Below are 16721 nucleotides of genomic sequence, written 5' to 3' on the forward strand. Positions count from 1 at the left end.
ATTCAAGATAGCTCAATATATCATCATCGCTAGGGGCAACCTTAGAGCTGTATAGCTTTTGATAATATCCGCGAAACCGATTGTTAATATCCACTTGCTCTGTTAGTAGAGAGCCCTCCTCATCAGCCAGCTCTGAAATGACTCCAGCCTCCGATCTACGATGGGCCAACACAGCCAGCACCGAGCCTGGTCTGTCGGTTTCCCCATATATTTTAGCTGTGGCGTATTTGCCCATATATTTGACGTCACTTCACTGCCTCTTTGTGGTACTCGTCAAGTGCAGCTTTCAGCAACTCCCGTGACTGGGGATTGTTTCTAATCGCCAGCTCAGCCTCAGGTTTAGCTATACGGGATTCTAACAAAGCAAGCCTGCTTCTAATTGAGCGTAATATCCCAGCATGCTTACTGATAGCCACTCCACGTATAAAGAGCTTAAACGACTCCCATACCGTGGCAAAGCAGTTCACTGTGCCAACGTTGAGTGTGAAAAATTCTGTGATAGCATCTGTGAGTTTGTATTTAAATACCGTGTCAAATAGTGAGTATGGGGGAAAGCGCCACAGAAATGGAGGGGGGCCCACGAGGACACATTAATCACTAGTAAAATGGGCGAGTGGTCCGAGAAAGACCGGGCTAGGACGGAACAGTCTTGTATTTTGGTTAACAGCGTCTGTGAGATGAGCCAGTAATCGATACAAGAGTGGATATCATAGGGTCCCGAGAAGTGTGTGAACCCGCCCCTTTTGCCAGACCTAGCTCTCCACACATCTACCAATTGCAACCGCAAAGCTATATCTGCAATTACCCTGGCCGAAGCAGACGGAGGTCTTGGAGGGCCCTTCGAGCGGTCAAGCGCTGGATCTAGAACACAATTAAAGTCACCCCCCCCCCAGATCACCGGTAATGGCTTGCGGTCCTTAAGAAGTGGAAAGAGGAACTTATAGAACAGTGGGTAATCATAATTTGGGCCATAAGAGTTAACAATGATGAAATTCTGTCCCTTGCCATAACATCTGGATATGACATATCTACCAGCATGTTCAGTCTCACAGAGTTCCATCTGGAGCCGCGACGTAGGATTAAACCATGTCAACACGCCTCTGGAATGAGAAGTGAATCCTGCAGCATGAGAAAGGCCTGGTAATCTAGTACCTGTAAGTAACGCACTTCTAGGGCATAGGTGAGTTTCCTGGAGCAGCGCAATATCAACCTCCTTCCGCCTCAAATACGCCAGAATCTTACGCACCTTCCTATGGTCATTGAGGCCCCTGACATTCCACGTCATGAGGCTCAACCGCTTAATTTGACCCTGTCCCACATGGTGCTGTGACATGTAAAAAGATTGTGCCATTGGTATCATTACCCCGTAATACCTCATATACAGCCTTACACATCATAGAAGCAATAGAGCATGTAATCAACAAAAGGATAAAGAACATAACCCCCTCGACCCCAACCCCCACCCACGCCTGGCACTCTCCAACACGGCTAAGGCGAGCCTCCACCCTCCCTGTCACAAAAGGAGCAAAAGAAAACTTGTGTTGGTTGTCTTCGTCGAAGTTGTTGTAGATGCTCTTGATTTTGTGGTGGAAAAATGTGCTGAGTTTGTCGCAGAGGTCTTGTGAGGGAGGGATGTCAGTGGACTCGCTGGTGGGTTAGGCGAACTCCTTGATGATGGTGAAGAGCCATTCTGTGATTTCAGAGGCTCTGAACCAGCACTTAATTGTCAACACCAGCACTTTTTACAGTCTATCACATGGAGGCACTGTTAGTTCGATTTTGAGATGGGCACATAAGCACAACAGCTGCATGGTGATTCAATCAATATACATTCAAAATTACTAATACTTGCCATCCAACCAATCTTATAGCTTTGATTGGCCTAGAATAGTCTGAATTCTCACACTTGTAGGTTTGCGAGGATTAGTGGTTGTGTTTGTACTGTCACTTGCAGCTGGCAGGGGTCATTGATGGTTCAAGATGCAGTGGCCTTCTGACGAGGGCCCTTGCATTTAATTTCTTTTACAAATTAAGCCCTGACATTTCAAATCTGCGTGAGATTTACGCATACGCAGGGCAGCTTGACACCTCATTCATGTCAGACCTTATCTCACATTTGGTGAGAAAGTCCATGAGTGGAAATCCAAACGTGACATATATCTGTGTGCATTTCAGTTCACTTCAGGGCGTAGGGTCCACTCTCACTACAAAGGCAATGCCTCCCTCCTCCCCCCACACACACTTTGTGTGATAGGAAGGGCTGCTACTCATGTGGGTGAGTTTCCCTTGGCTACCTTGGTTCAGAGCGTGTGTTCAGATTGCGCCCTGGGCTCAGAGAAATTTGGCGCCCTTGCTAATGCTTGCGAATTAAATGAGGCAGCAGGAGGCCCTTTTGAGTTCACTGGTCAGTCCCTGGCTGAGCTGTGATGCCTCCGGACCTCCCCCAGCTCCCCTAAATCACCGATAGCCTGGCTGCCTCTGGCTGATGATTGTATTGCTGATGTGTGTCAGCAGGGGTGAGAGGGTGAAGGAATGGTGCTAATGGGGTTTTAAAAACATTGCCCAAGGTATCAAGGATTAAAACCACTTTAAACTAGAAAATTAGACAGAAACGAGCACGGAGGGCTACGGACAAACCTGGAGCAGGATGACAGGGGTCCTGCTGCTGGCAGTACCTTAATGCACACAGCTTGTGCACCCCTCAGAATATTGGCGGGCCCAGGTCGCCCATGCTAAAGGCCGGCCCTGTTTGTATGATACGTTTTCATAAGTAATATAGATTGCTATATCTCTGTTCTGTGGCTCTGTAGAGCACGTGTTTATTTAAGACTGAGTTTTGTAATAATGTATATGAATTCTACATTTGTTTTGGACAGTTTTCATAAATTATTTGAAGTCACGTGGTGTGCTGCCATTCACGTCACAGGTTGCACTGCTAAATTCCTTGTAAACCGTGAGAGCATCACACAATTTCAAACTCACGGCGAAGAATTTTGAAAAATGGATATGTGATGTGTACAGCAGCAGAGCTGGGCACGCTCCGTTCACGCGCAGACTGTTTTACTTTACAAGATACCGGAATATACGCGTCTCCCACTCAGGTCCATGATTGAGACACTGTATTCATACTTCCCTCGCACACAGCGAGAAGCTGCACTTCAGGCCCCCAGACAGGCATGTGTCTCGAGCTGGGCGTGTTCAGAACCTTCCGTACAAAACCGAAAGGGCCCGCACACAGGGAGGTGGAGACAGGCACGCCCTGACAGAGGGAGAGAAATCGAAACTAAGTCTATACTCTCTTCGCTTCCGGGATCATGGCCGCAGCAGCATCTCAGTTCGGGAATCTCAAGGAAGAGACAAGCTGTTCGATCTGTTTGGAATATTTTAATGATCCGGTGACCATTGATTGTGGGCACAACTTCTGCCGCTCCTGCATCACTCGCAGCTGGGAGGGAAAAGATGACAACTTCCCGTGTCCCCAGTGCAGAGAAGCATCTCTGGTGAGAAATCTCCGGCCCAACAGGCAACTTGGAAGCATTGTGGAAATTGCAAAACAGCTCCATCGCTCCAAGGCGAAGCCCAGTGAGGACATCCTATGCGAGAAACACGGGGAGAGGCTGCGGCTGTTCTGTGAAGAAGATCAGACGATGATATGCTGGGTCTGCCGAGAGTCCAAGGATCACAAAACTCACTCGGCAAGTCCCATAGATGAGGCTGCAGAGGAGTACAAGGTATGTGTGCGGGTGATCTGGGTTCCCAGTATCTTTCCTCCAAACGAATAAAGGAGGCTCCAGAACAACACTGGGTGTTCATGGATTATAAGGCACCCATTTGTTCCATAGAGACATACCTGTCAATCTCTTACCTTGAAAATGCCGATGAAGTCAGTCGTTTAAGAGGGTCATCCCAATACGGTCAAAGGGGAATTAGCACCTTTTTGCAGGTTTGAAAGTGGATGGCACCATTAGTCTATGGAGCCGTTTGCTCAAGTTCGTTTTTTTTAACCTGGTTGTCCTCTAAATGTCATTTTATACTGCCTTCCTGGGCCTGGCTCTCTGTAGTCCCTTCCTTGGGGGTTGGGAGAAGGCTGTCACAGACCGGGAGACAGGTTCCCAGGCAGGCACTAGCAAACCCCGAAAAGAGACTACAGGGGCGTCACGGTCAAGCATTTTACAGGTTGAACACAGAGCAAGACGTTAGAATGAAAAGTGAAGAATGAAAACAGGACGAAGACGTTAGAGGAGGAAAAGGGAAAGAAGGCAGTGGAGGTAAAGAAAAGGAAGACAGCACGATGGGAGATAGACAGCGGAGGCAAAAGGGAAGAGGTCAGAGGTAAGAGAAAGAAGTTGGCAGCTTGGGAAGTGAGGGAGAAGACTTAAAGGAGAAGGAAAAACAAGAAGTGTGATAGGAAGGGTGTGAAAATAAGGCAGGGAAATATGAAGGAGAGAACATGATGGCAGGGAGATAAATATGACTAAGAATTTAGACAATAGGGAACACACAGATAAGAAATACAATAGAATAATAGATAAGATAAGATGGGCAGAGAACAGAGAAAGAAAATAGATAGGGGTGAGAGAAAACAAGGAGAATAGTAGGGAAATAAAAGAATATGGAAAGCGAGAGTTCGGGAGGAGATATGGAGAAGAAACAGCAAGGGAGTGGGGAGATTGGACTGTGGAGAGAGAAACAGAGGGCAAATATAGAGAAGGCAGAACGCGAAAAGAAAGGTGGCAGAGGAGAGAATAGGGAAAATGGTAAGGACAGAGAAACTGCAAAGAAGGAGAACGGATAGAGAGGATAGGATACACGATAGGAAGTACGGAAGAGATGTAAAGAAACGGTGAGATAACAGAAGACAGAAGAGCAGGGGCATACGGAGCAAGAGAAAAGCATGTGCTGACAATTGAGAGAAAAACAAAAGAAAATAAGAACAATGAGTGGAAAAAGAAGCCTTGGGAGAGGAAAGGAGACAAGATAAAAAGGACAGAAATAATGGAAAGCAACAGGGCAAGTCAAAAAGGGAGGCAGATATTGAGGAGAGAGGGAGAGGAGAGATTTGAGTATAGAAAGAGAAAGGAGAGCAGAAATGGAGTTGTCACAAAAAAAAGAAAAGACAAGCTATGGAGGTGAGCTTCAAAGGAGGATGTAGAAAAATGGAGGTGAGAATAAGGGAGAATTAAAGAAGAGAGAAAAGGCGGATGGAGAGACAGAAGTAACAAGCAGAAGAAAATGAGGAAGGACAAAGTAGGTAAGAACGAGAGAGAAAGTAAAAGGGGATACAACGGTTGCAGATATAAGTTAATCAGAGTGAAAAGAGAAGGGGAGAGAGAAAAGTGATGTCAAGATATTAATGTAAAAGAGTGTCAGGTCCCCACAATTCTTACCTTACTGTTGTGGAGAAATCCCACAGGGATGACAAGGACAACCCCTCCTGGACCCTTTTCCTCCTGGAAGGACCAAGTGCACTAACCAGGACAGAGAGGGAGCTGGGGGAGGCTGCCACGAAGCAGGTGAGGGTGGTGTGTCGGGAAGGGGCTTCTCTCGTGAACAACCGGGGTCTTGGGTCGGGCGCGAATCCCACCTAGACAAAGAGGAGAGGGGTAAGCGCGGTTCCAGGAAAGGGAATGAAAACAGAGGCACAGGTACGTAAACACTAACCCCCTGGTTATCGCTCACTGCAAGTGTTACCTGAAGGTGGCGCTCCTGCGCAGGGAAGATGAGACAGGTCGGCAAGCGCTTCAAGGTGGGAGGCGAGAGAGGGCCTCAGCGTGGTGGAAGCATACGCTCCTGCGCTGTATGCTATGGGTACCAGGAATCGGTCCATGGGGGGAAGCTCGTGAATGACCTGGCGTGGCAGCGCACCTGCGCTAGTGAGGAGGGGCAAAGTAAGGGGGACTCCGTGCCATCGCACAAGTCGTGGTGCTCAAGGGGGAAGCGCGCCGGCGCTAGTGAAGGAGGGGCAAAGTAAGGGCGACTCCGTGCCGTCGCACGAGTCGCGGGGTAGCAAGGAAGATAGCGCTCCTGCGCTGGAGAGGAAACAGAAAAGGCGATAGAGACTCTACCCGAGTCTCGGTGAACAGCAGCTGTAGGCGCCCATGCGCGGTCCAGACGGAAGGTCTGGTTGCTGTTAGAGCCTTCGCTACGCTCCTGCGTATCCGGCGAAGCTCCGTGGATGAATCCGAAGCACCGGCGTGGGCGTCCGTTGGCTTAAAGTACACAATCCGCCGGAAGTGTGGGACGGCCAATTACAGTGGCAGAGTCGATCACAGCCACTAGACCGCTACTCGGTGAGAAGCCAGTCTAGGGGAGGAGTCTCGTCCCGTGGAAGGCCTCGCTTCCGGCAGTCGGGAGCGAGGAGCGGACGAGATCATGACAGCACCCACCCCTAAAATAGTCCTACCCGGTTGTCAAAAAAGAGGGATAGCAGGACGGGGTTTCAGGGGTTGCCGAGCGTGGAAGGCACGAACTAAGGCAGGGGCGTTACGGACATGTGAAAGGGGTTCCCAGGAGCGTTCTTCAGGACCATACCCCTTCCAATCCACCAGGTAATAGAGTTTCCCTCTAGTTCTACGGGTGTCAAGGATGGCCCGTACCTCGTATTCCACGTGGTCTTCCACAGGAACTGGAGGAGGGGGTTCCGCTATCAAGCAGTCAGGATGGGCAGGACGCAAAAGTGAGACATGAAAGACGGGATGTGCTTTCATGTGAGAAGGCAGTGATAGCCTCATGGCCACTGGGTTGATAACTCGGGTTATGGGATAGGGACCTATGTAACGGGGCAACAGTTTCTTGGGCCCTTGTGTGTTAATGTTCTTGATGGACACCCATACCCTGTCCCCCACAGTGTAGGTGGGTTCTTGTTGTCTGTGTTTATCTGCATGTTGTTTGTATGTTTCTTTGGCTTTGGCTAGCTCAAATCGGGCTTGCTGCCATATGGTACGGAGGAAGGCATGATGCTCCTGTATGGTAGGTACACCACATGTCCGTGTCTCTTCCCAGGGGGACGTTCTGGGATGGTACCCTTGGAGACAAAAGAACGGGGACACTCCGATGGCTGTGTGTTTTTTTTATTGTTATACGCGTATTCCACCATCCACAATATATTGGACCATTCTGAGTCCAAGGAAAGCAGTAAGCAACGGAGGTATTGTTCCATGGTACGATTTGTACGTTCTGCCTGTCCATCCGTTTGGGGATGATAGGAGGATGACAAACGGGCTTCCATGTGCAGAAGAGCGCAGACTTCCGTCCAGAACCTGGCCACGAACTGAGTTCCACGGTCTGTTATCAGTACTGACGGGATTCCATGAAGTCGTATCACGTTCTGCATAAATATGGTTGCCAATTCCGCAGCTGAAGGAGGGCGTTGCAGTGGTACGAAATGTGCCATTTTAGTCAGGTGGTCTACGATGGTTAGTATAGTCGTGTATCCCCTAGTGGTTTTAGGAAGTTCCACTACGAAGTCCATCGAGACCGTGTGCCATGGGCATGGGGGAACAGGAATGGGACGCAATAGTCCTACTATGGGTTGGGAGGTCGTCTTTCCTTGTGTGCAAACGGTGCAGCGATCTATGTAGGCCTGTGTGTCCTGGTTCAGGGAAGGCCACCAGAAGTGTCGTTGCAGCAGGTCTTTGGTCTTCTGGTATCCAGGATGACCGGAGAGGGGGTGATCGTGGCATTGAACCAGAGCTTGTTGTTGGTGGGTAGGTAGAGGTAAATAATACCGTCCCTCTTTCAACAGGAATCCATCTCGTTCTGTAAGGTCTGGGATGTTTCCGATCCAATCAGTAGGACTTCTTTGTTGTAAATCATGGTGTAGCTGGGATAAGAAGGAGGACGAGGTCACCGTCCCCTGGAAACATCGGCTGGGAATGACAGGTACTGGGTCTGTGGTGGGTGCCTGGTCTTCGGTTTCCTCCAGTCTGGACAAGGCGTCAGCCTTGGCATTCTCCCTCCCGGGACGGTAGGTGATCTGGAAATCGTATTCGTTGAAGAATAACGTCCATCGTAGTTGTCTCGCTGTTAGGGCTCTGGCTGATCGAAGGAACCGTAGGTTTCTATGGTCGGTGAATATCGTGACTGGATGTTTAGCGTCTTTTAAGCAGTGTCGCCATTCCTCAAATGCCGTTTTTATGGCCAAGAGCTCCTTATCTCCGATGGAATAGTTGCATTCAGCTGGTTGAAGCTTCCTGGAATAGTAGGCTATGGGGTGGAGTAGATTGGTGTTACTGTCTTTTTGTGATAAGACACCCCCTACGGCGTTCTGTGAGGCATCGGCCTCCACAATAAAGGGGCGGTTGGGATCAGGATGCTTTAGTATCGGAGCTGAGGTGAACCTATATTTTAGGTCCTGAAAGGCTCTTTCCGCTCCGGTGTTCCATTGGAAACGTGTCCCTTTTCGCAATAGACAGGTAATGGGGGTAACAATCCGGGAAAAGCCTGAAATAAAACGGCGATAGTAATTCGCGAATCCAAGGAACATTTGGACTTGTTTCACGGAGCTTGGGGATGGCCACTGTAATATGGCGTCGACTTTCCTGGAGTCCATTTGTACGCCTTCTGGTGTGAGGATGTGTCCCAGGAATTCCACGGTTGTGGTGTGGAATACGCTCTTTTCTAGTTTCACGTATAGCCCTTGTTGCTGTAGTTGCTGGAGTATCGCCCGCACATGTTGATGGTGCTCCTTCATGTCTGCGGAGTAAATCAGTATATCATCGATATACACGATGCAGCATTTGTCGATGAATTCCCTTAGCACCTCATCAATGAAATATTGAAAGGCGGCTGGGGCGTTGCAGAGTCCGAAGGGCATGACCCGGTACTCGAATAATCCATATCGTGTTCGGAAGGCGGTTTTCCACTCATCCCCTTCACGGACTCGGACAAGGTGGTATGCCCCACGTAGATCCAGCTTAGTATAGATGGCCGCATCTTTTACTTGATCCAGTAGGTCGGGTATTAACGGTAAGGGGTACCTGTTCTTAATGGTTATGGCGTTCATCGCCCGAAAGTCTATGCACGTGCGCAGATCACCTTCTTTCTTCGCCACGAAGAAGAGAGGGGAAGAGACAGGAGACTTGGAGTGGCGTATGAACCCGTTCTGTAGGTACTGATCGAGATAGGCGCGAAGATGTTCGTTTTCCTTCTCCGTGAGGGAGTAAACGCGGCTGCAAGGGAGCGTGGATCCCGGTATTAAATCGATGCGGCAGTCGAAGTGCCGATGTGGAGGTAGGGTGTTAGCTCCTTGTTCGTCAAAAACGGGTGCCGGGTCTTGGTATTCCTTAGAGACTCTCTGATGTGTTATCAGTCCCATTCCTTCCCGTGGTAGAGCGCAGGCCTGGATCTCCCTCGGTATGGCTTTCTTCTCCGGGGGTAGCAGTAGCGAATACAATGGACCGAGTCCAACACTGTTTTGCCAGTCGCCCAATGAATCAGGGGATTGTGCTGAATCAGCCATGGAAGGCCCAATATGAGCCGAAATTGAGGAGCATCAATGATGTCAAAGGCAATGTTCTCTGTGTGCTGGTTTTCTAGCACCATTACCAGATCTTCGGTTTGGTATCGGATTAGCCCTGAGGTCAAATCCGTGCCGTCCACTGCCTTCACCGTTTCGGGCCTGCTTTTGGTTCGTTTTTGCATGCCCAGGCCTGCCATGTACTGGGCATCGATGAAGTTTCCGGTTGCTCCTGAGTCAATCAAGGCTACAACGTGCCATGATGGGACTATGGATGAGTGCAAGACAACCGGTAAGCCCATGTGATGGTGGTTGGCACAAAGGTTTGGGGTCTGTTTTTCTTCTGCCGACAGTCCCAGTAGACCGACCCCGTTCACTACTGGGATGTCCCGTTTCCCAACCCGTCTCCTCGGGTGATCGGGAGTGCTGCCAAAGTCCTCTCTCTGGGTTGGCGGGGTTTTGCAGGACACTCCCGCACGAAATGACCGCTTTTGCCACAGTAGAGGCATAGATTCTGTTTCCGTCTTTTTTCCTTTTCGTCTTTTGTCAAGGGGGCACGGATACCCCCGATCTGCATAGGCTCAGGAGCATCACGGGGTTTTGGTAGGTCTCTATACACAGGGACTCTGGCCTCTCCTCCTTTGGTTTTTTCTGTCTTCCGCTCTTGTAGGCGATAATTCTGTTTTACTACCATGTCTATGAATGGGCCTATCTCTTCTGGTGGGTCGGTCATTTGTGAAATGTTGTCTTTTCAGTCTTCACGTAGGCCCCTATAGAACACTGATACTTGTTTGTTTTCTGGCCAATGGGCTTCCACTACTAGACGGTTGAAGGTGGTGATGTAGTGGAGTAGGTCGGTGTTGCCTTGTTTTAGATTGAGTAGTTCATTGTCCGCCGCTTGCACAAACGTATGGCGGGCAAACATACGACGCATGGTTTCCTTGAACACCGGATAGTTGTATAAGAGTGGTTCGTCATTCTCCACCAATGGAATAGACCACTGCGCGGCGACACCTCCCAAATACGATAGGATGAACGCGACCTTGGAGGCGTCGTCGGGAAAGGCCGATGCTCTGGCCATGAAGTGTAGATGGCATTGGTTCGAGAATATACTGTATTTCGCGCTCTCCCCATAGAATCGTTCTGGTGCGGCTAGCTGGGCGGTGGGTTGAGCTATGACCTGAATGGGTGCGGAATTAGTCGAGACCGATGGTGGGGAGCCCCCTGGATTGAATATAGGAGGCCTTAGTATTCCTTCTTGCCGGGGGCGTGCGGAAGAGGGACCCCAGGGTCCTACGTTCCCCGTACCTATTTGCCCTTGTAGGTTGGTCATGTCGTGTCGCAGACTACGATTCTCGGCTTGGATGCTAACCAACATGGCAGCTATGTCCTGCAAGGTGATGTCGGGGTTGTCCATGTTACCCGGGTGGGATATATATACGTGGGCTTCGGATTCTGTCAGGTCCCCACAATTCTTACCTTACTGTTGTGGAGAAATCCCACAGGGATGACGAGGACAACCCCCTCCTGGACCCTTTTCCTCCTGGAAGGACCGAGTGCACTAACCAGGACAGAGAGGGAGCTGGGGGAGGCTGCCACGAAGCAGGTGAGGGTGGTGTGTCGGGAAGGGGCTTCTCTCGTGAACAACCGGGGTCTTGGGTCGGGCGCGAATCCCACCTAGACAAAGAGGAGAGGGGTAAGCGCGGTTCCAGGAAAGGGAATGAAAACAGAGGCACAGGTACGTAAACACTAACCCCCTGGTTATCGCTCACTGCAAGTGTTACCTGAAGGTGGCGCTCCTGCGCAGGGAAGATGAGACAGGTCGGCAAGCGCTTCAAGGTGGGAGGCGAGAGAGGGCCTCAGCGTGGTGGAAGCATACGCTCCTGCGCTGTATGCTATGGGTACCAGGAATCGGTCCATGGGGGGAAGCTCGTGAATGACCTGGCGTGGCAGCGCACCTGCGCTAGTGAGGAGGGGCAAAGTAAGGGTGACTCCGTGCCGTCGCACAAGTCGTGGTGCTCAAGGGGGAAGCGCGCCGGCGCTAGTGAAGGAGGGGCAAAGTAAGGGCGACTCCGTGCCGTTGCACGAGTCGCGGGGTAGCAAGGAAGATAGCGCTCCTGCGCTGGAGAGGAAACAGAAAAGGCGATAGAGACTCTACCCGAGTCTCGGTGAACAGCAGCTGTAGGCGCCCATGCGCGGTCCAGATGCAAGTGTTATCTGAAGGTGGCGCTCCTGCGCAGGGAAGATGAGACAGGTCGGCAAGCGCTTCAAGGTGGGAGGCGAGAGAGGGCCTCAGCGTGGTGGAAGCATACGCTCCTGCGCTGTATGCTATGGGTACCAGGAATCGGTCCATGGGGGGAAGCTCGTGAATGACCTGGCGTGGCAGCGCACCTGCGCTAGTGAGGAGGGGCAAAGTAAGGGTGACTCCGTGCCGTCGCACAAGTCGTGGTGCTCAAGGGGGAAGCGCGCCGGCGCTAGTGAAGGAGGGGCAAAGTAAGGGCGACTCCGTGCCGTCGCACGAGTCGCGGGGTAGCAAGGAAGATAGCGCTCCTGCGCTGGAGAGGAAACAGAAAAGGCGATAGAGACTCTACCCGAGTCTCGGTGAACAGCAGCTGTAGGCGCCCATGCGCGGTCCAGACGGAAGGTCTGGTTGCTGTTAGAGCCTTCGCTACGCTCCTGCGTATCCGGCGAAGCTCCGTGGATGAATCCGAAGCACCGGCGTGGGCGTCCGTTGGCTTAAAGTACACAATCCGCCGGAAGTGTGGGACGGCCAATTACAGTGGCAGAGTCGATCACAGCCACTAGACCGCTACTCGGTGAGAAGCCAGTCTAGGGGAGGAGTCTCGTCCCGTGGAAGGCCTCGCTTCCGGCAGTCGGGAGCGAGGAGCGGACGAGATCATGACAAAGAGGAAGGAGACAGAAAGGAGTGGCAGTTTAAAGGGATATTCAGAGAAATGTAGATAGAAGAGAGAGAAGACGGGGCGATGTGTGGGAGAAAGGAAACTGGGAAAGCTAAGAGGGGAGGGTAAAACATAAGTTCAAATGAGTGAGAGAGTGGAAAAGAGTGCGGAAGTGGGTAGGGGTGTGAGAAAGTGACAGGGAGGAAGGTGATGAGGAAGAGACCAACAAACAGCAGTGTGATTATCTTCAGTACAGCAGGAGCAGTAATGTGTCCATAGGTGCGAGGGGCCCACTACCCAAAACAAAAGGCTATTTTTTAATACTATCCAATGAGCAAGGGGGGCCATTTTTCTTGCTTGCGTTAGGGCTATTGACACTCTTTCTAGGCCACTGAGAGGACTCCATAGTGAATGCTGTCCACGAGTAAAAAAGTATGCCTATTATAGGCAGCCCTGTGATAAAGGTCGCACAAGGATTATCTGTCACACCCCAGGGATCTGAGAGCACACATGGTGAGCGCCATAAGAGAGATTGTAGAAGAGCACAGATTATGTATGTAGGTGTTCTCGAATTAAAATGTCATAGAGTTGTGTATAAAAGGCTGCCTGAGAGTACAAGGTATATCTGTTAGTATTCTGACATCTCAAATTAGACTCAAAGAGTTCAACACATAATAAGGCTGAAGAATATAGCCTTATAGCCTGCTGTAGCAGGCTATACCGGCCATTAAAGGCCCTCTCCAGCGTTAAAGGGCCGAGCCAAAGGCGAGGGCCTTTAACAAGGGAGCAGACCTTTAATGCCGATATAGCCGTGCTACGGAGGGCTATAAGGCTCTTAAAACATTCCGCTACTAGAGGGCAGAATGTTCTAACAAATAAAACAAAGGCCTCACAAAGCACGAGGGGATTGAAATCCCATCGGGCTCCATGAGGCTTTTATTGACAGCAACAACTGTGAATGACAACTTTGAAATGTTGGAGCTCCGGGCTTCTACCAGCCATTAGAAGCCCAGAGCACTCCATTGTTTTCAGTGGAGCATCCAACATCCCAATGTTTTAATATAGCCTTAGAGTCCGCCGGAGCGGACTCTACCGGCTATTAAAGGCCCGCTCCAGCGTTAGAGGCTGAAGGCGAGGGGCTTTAACAAGGGAGCGGGACTTTAATGCCAGTATAGCCCAGCTACGGAGGGATAAGGCTCTTAAAACATTCCGCTACTAGAGAACAGAATGTTCTAACAAATAAAACAAAAGTCTCACGGAGTCTGAGGGGATTGAAATCGCCTCAGGCTCCACGAGGTCTTTGTTAAGAGCAACAGCTGTGAACAACAACATTAGAATGTTGGAGCTCCGGGCTTCTACCAGCTATTTGAAGCCCGGAGAACTCCATTGTTTTCAATTGAGCTCCCAACATTCCAATGTTCTAATACAAGTTATGTATGTGAGTGTTCTGCATCTTGAGATACATTCTGGACACTTCAGCGGAAGATGTACACGAATCGCATAATGCCTGTGAGAGTTCTCAGTTCTGAAGTCACTGTCTATGGGCTAAGACTACAATGCATGTATTTTTGAGTGTCCAGTGGCTCCGTGTCTAGTTTTGAAATAATATTATGAGCTGTGCTTGTCTGTGAGAGTTAAGAAATGTGCTTCACTTCATAAGAATGGGATTGTGTATATGAAAACAGCTTATACCTAATGCTTACCCACGTACACCTCCCTAGTATGTAATGAAGCTTGCACTGCTACTGCCAGGGTAGAACAATATCTGAAGTACCTGTGCTACATGCGTGAGGTGCCTACTCTATCTCATACTTTCCACCAACAGCCCAAATTTGGAGTTGATGTTTGTACTATTGTACCAGTTTTTTTGCCACAGTCCTTTTTTTAAAACTTATTTTTATTGGCATTTTAACATATGATAGACCATGTATCTATTTCGTTCACTACAGTTATTACATTTCCAAAGCCACAGGCAATCAAGTGTTCTTGTGAGCAGTACAATACAGATTTCAATATGAATACTTAAACACTCTATAGCTCAAGCATATCTATAGACCGGGGCCCCGTAGGCAGTGCTTTAAATGGGACGGCTTTTATTTTGAGAGGGAGAGTACCGGCACTTCTCAAGAGAAATGCAATACTTTTAATTGGAAAGTACCGGCACTTCTTAGAAAGAAAAGAAAGCAGGTACTCTAGTACAGAGTACCTGCACTTCTATGTTTCCATTTCAAGCACTACCCGTAGGCACGATTCCGAGCAACTAACACACCCGAATTGCCATTACATGTCTTCAATCTATGATGCCTGTTCCCCTGCCCACGTAGCCCTGGAGGAATCTACATTCTCGTAACGTTCAGGGTAGTTGTGTCTGGGTATATAGTGTCCATACCATCTCCAGGTCTTGCATGTGCAATAATCCATCAAACAGGGAGTTAATAACTGGGATATCAACTACCTGTCTATGTCCAGCGCGGCACTCTCTATATGTATAACGTCATAAGTCTCAATCTGTGCCAGCTGGGGAGAGGAGGGGGGGAACGGGGGGAAGCCCGGGATCCTGAAGGTGTCCAATCATACCACAATTATTTATTGCACAGTCAGCCACTATACTGTCCCAACCCCCCTCGCAAGGAGCGGGAAGGTTGTCCCACAGGGGTTTCTGTCACACAGTCAATCTCACAGGCCGGGTCAAATCCTCACGATCGAAGTTATCCCGGTCTCTCTCGTCAGGCTGTCTGAGGGGGGTTTCACTACCTCCATCGGTATCGCTTCGAGAGCTCGGGTACTCCCAGGCATGTAGTCCACTCGTCTCTTCCCTACGCAGCACTCTTTCCTCCGCCCCGGCTCAAGTCGTCACCTCCCTCCGCCATACAGTCATTCGTGGTCCCGTAGGTGCTTTCCACTCAATAGCTATCCGTCTCCTAGCCAGTGCTAGCGCCAGATCCATGAACCGGTGTCCCGCTTTCCTTTTTGGCGGCCTAGGGTAAAGTCCCAGTAAACAGACTTCTGCAGTGCAAGCAAGCGTTCGTCCCAATGTAGTGTTAAGCTTGGGGAGCGCAGTGTTTCAAAATATTTGCGTGACCCTACATTCCCAGGTCACATGAAACCCACGTCTTCCTGATTGCATTTCGGGCAGTGCCTCTGCTCCCCCTCAAAAATAACAAAGATCCTGTGCGGTGGTAAATAAGTCATGTGAACATAATCAAATTGTACATATTTTAATCGTTAATTCCGCGATATTTTCTTGGGAGATTTCAGGACCCTTCCCCATTCTGCGTCCGTGAGGTCCCTCCCAAAATTACTTTCCCACTTCTCCCAATAGCGGAGCAGGAGGGTCAGTGAGGCCTCAAGCAAGGACACGTAGAACCATTTAATTTGGTGTCTCGCAGTAACCAAAGTGACCAGTGAATGCAACAATGCATGTGTCTCAGGCTCCTCCCTATTCCGGCACCATAGCTTTGCGAATGCCCTCTGCAACGCTTCATACACTAAGAACTGACCCAGGGGCAGACCACACCCCTCCACTAGTTCTGCCAAGAGAAGCAAGGTGTTCTCTTGATAAGTCTCCCTATGGTTTCGAGACCCACCGCAGGCCAGGGTTCTAACTGCACCACAGTCATGACCTGCTGCTGCTCACCGTGAGGCAGTCCCACCAGCGGCAACTCCGGTGAACATTTTGGGTTATCATGTATCCTCTTAATGCTACGTCTCCAGCATTGCAGTGCTGTGGACTGCAGTATGGTATTGTAGGAAACTTTTGTTGTGTGTATCAGAAGCTTTGCCAACAATAGACGGGGACTCTGACCGGGTTCCGCCAAGAAAGTCCCGTCCACGTTCACTCCTTCTAGTCATTGGGACAACCATTGCATCTGGGCAGCAAGCTGATAGAGCTCGAAGTCAGGAACACTCAAGCCTCCTGTGTCTATGGAGCGTCTCAATACTTTAAGCGACACTCTGCACCTACTGTCCCCCCAAACTAGGTCCCTCACCAGGGAATCCAGGTTGCGGAACCATGCCGCAGGCATCAACACTGGCATATTAGCAAAGTAATATAATACACGGGGAGCATGACCATTTTCGCCAAGGATATCCTAGCCATGATGGGGAGGCGTAGTGTACCCCAGAACTGAATGCTCTACCCAGGTTTCCCTCTCTCAAGTCCTCCAGAGAGTGGAAGATCTGGACACTCAAATATTTGAAGGTGTACAACGCCCAATTAAAGTCCACGGGTGGCTCGAGGGGACGCGCCATTGGTCCAGCCACTGGGAAGGGGTATGGCGTACGCTTAATAACTCGCAAGCCTGACAACTCCCCAAACGTCTAAAGATATTGTAAAGCCGTTTCCGTCTCTTGAACAGCGTCGC

General features: G+C 50.0%; 1 protein-coding gene and 1 long non-coding RNA gene across 3 annotated transcripts in view; one reads left to right on the forward strand and one right to left on the reverse strand.

The window, feature by feature from the left end:
• LOC146833544 (uncharacterized) overlaps positions 1-16721 on the reverse strand; it is a 31041-nt gene that overhangs the window by 5907 nt on the left and 8413 nt on the right. The window lies entirely within an intron of this gene.
• Positions 3255-16721, forward strand: part of LOC146833545 (E3 ubiquitin-protein ligase TRIM39-like) — a 115032-nt gene continuing 101565 nt past the window's right edge. Inside the window, exon 1 of one of the 2 annotated variants that reach the window (XM_085601396.1) lies at positions 3255-3731. In XM_085601396.1, the coding sequence (XP_085457522.1) occupies positions 3315-3731 (417 nt within the window). In that variant the 5' untranslated portion in view covers positions 3255-3314. The remainder of the gene's footprint in view (positions 3732-16721) is intronic. The other variant, XM_085601395.1, reaches the window with a different exon arrangement.

The sequence above is a fragment of the Triturus cristatus genome, chromosome 4_2 (assembly GCF_964204655.1).
Source record: "Triturus cristatus chromosome 4_2, aTriCri1.1, whole genome shotgun sequence".
NCBI lineage: Eukaryota > Metazoa > Chordata > Amphibia > Caudata > Salamandridae > Triturus > Triturus cristatus.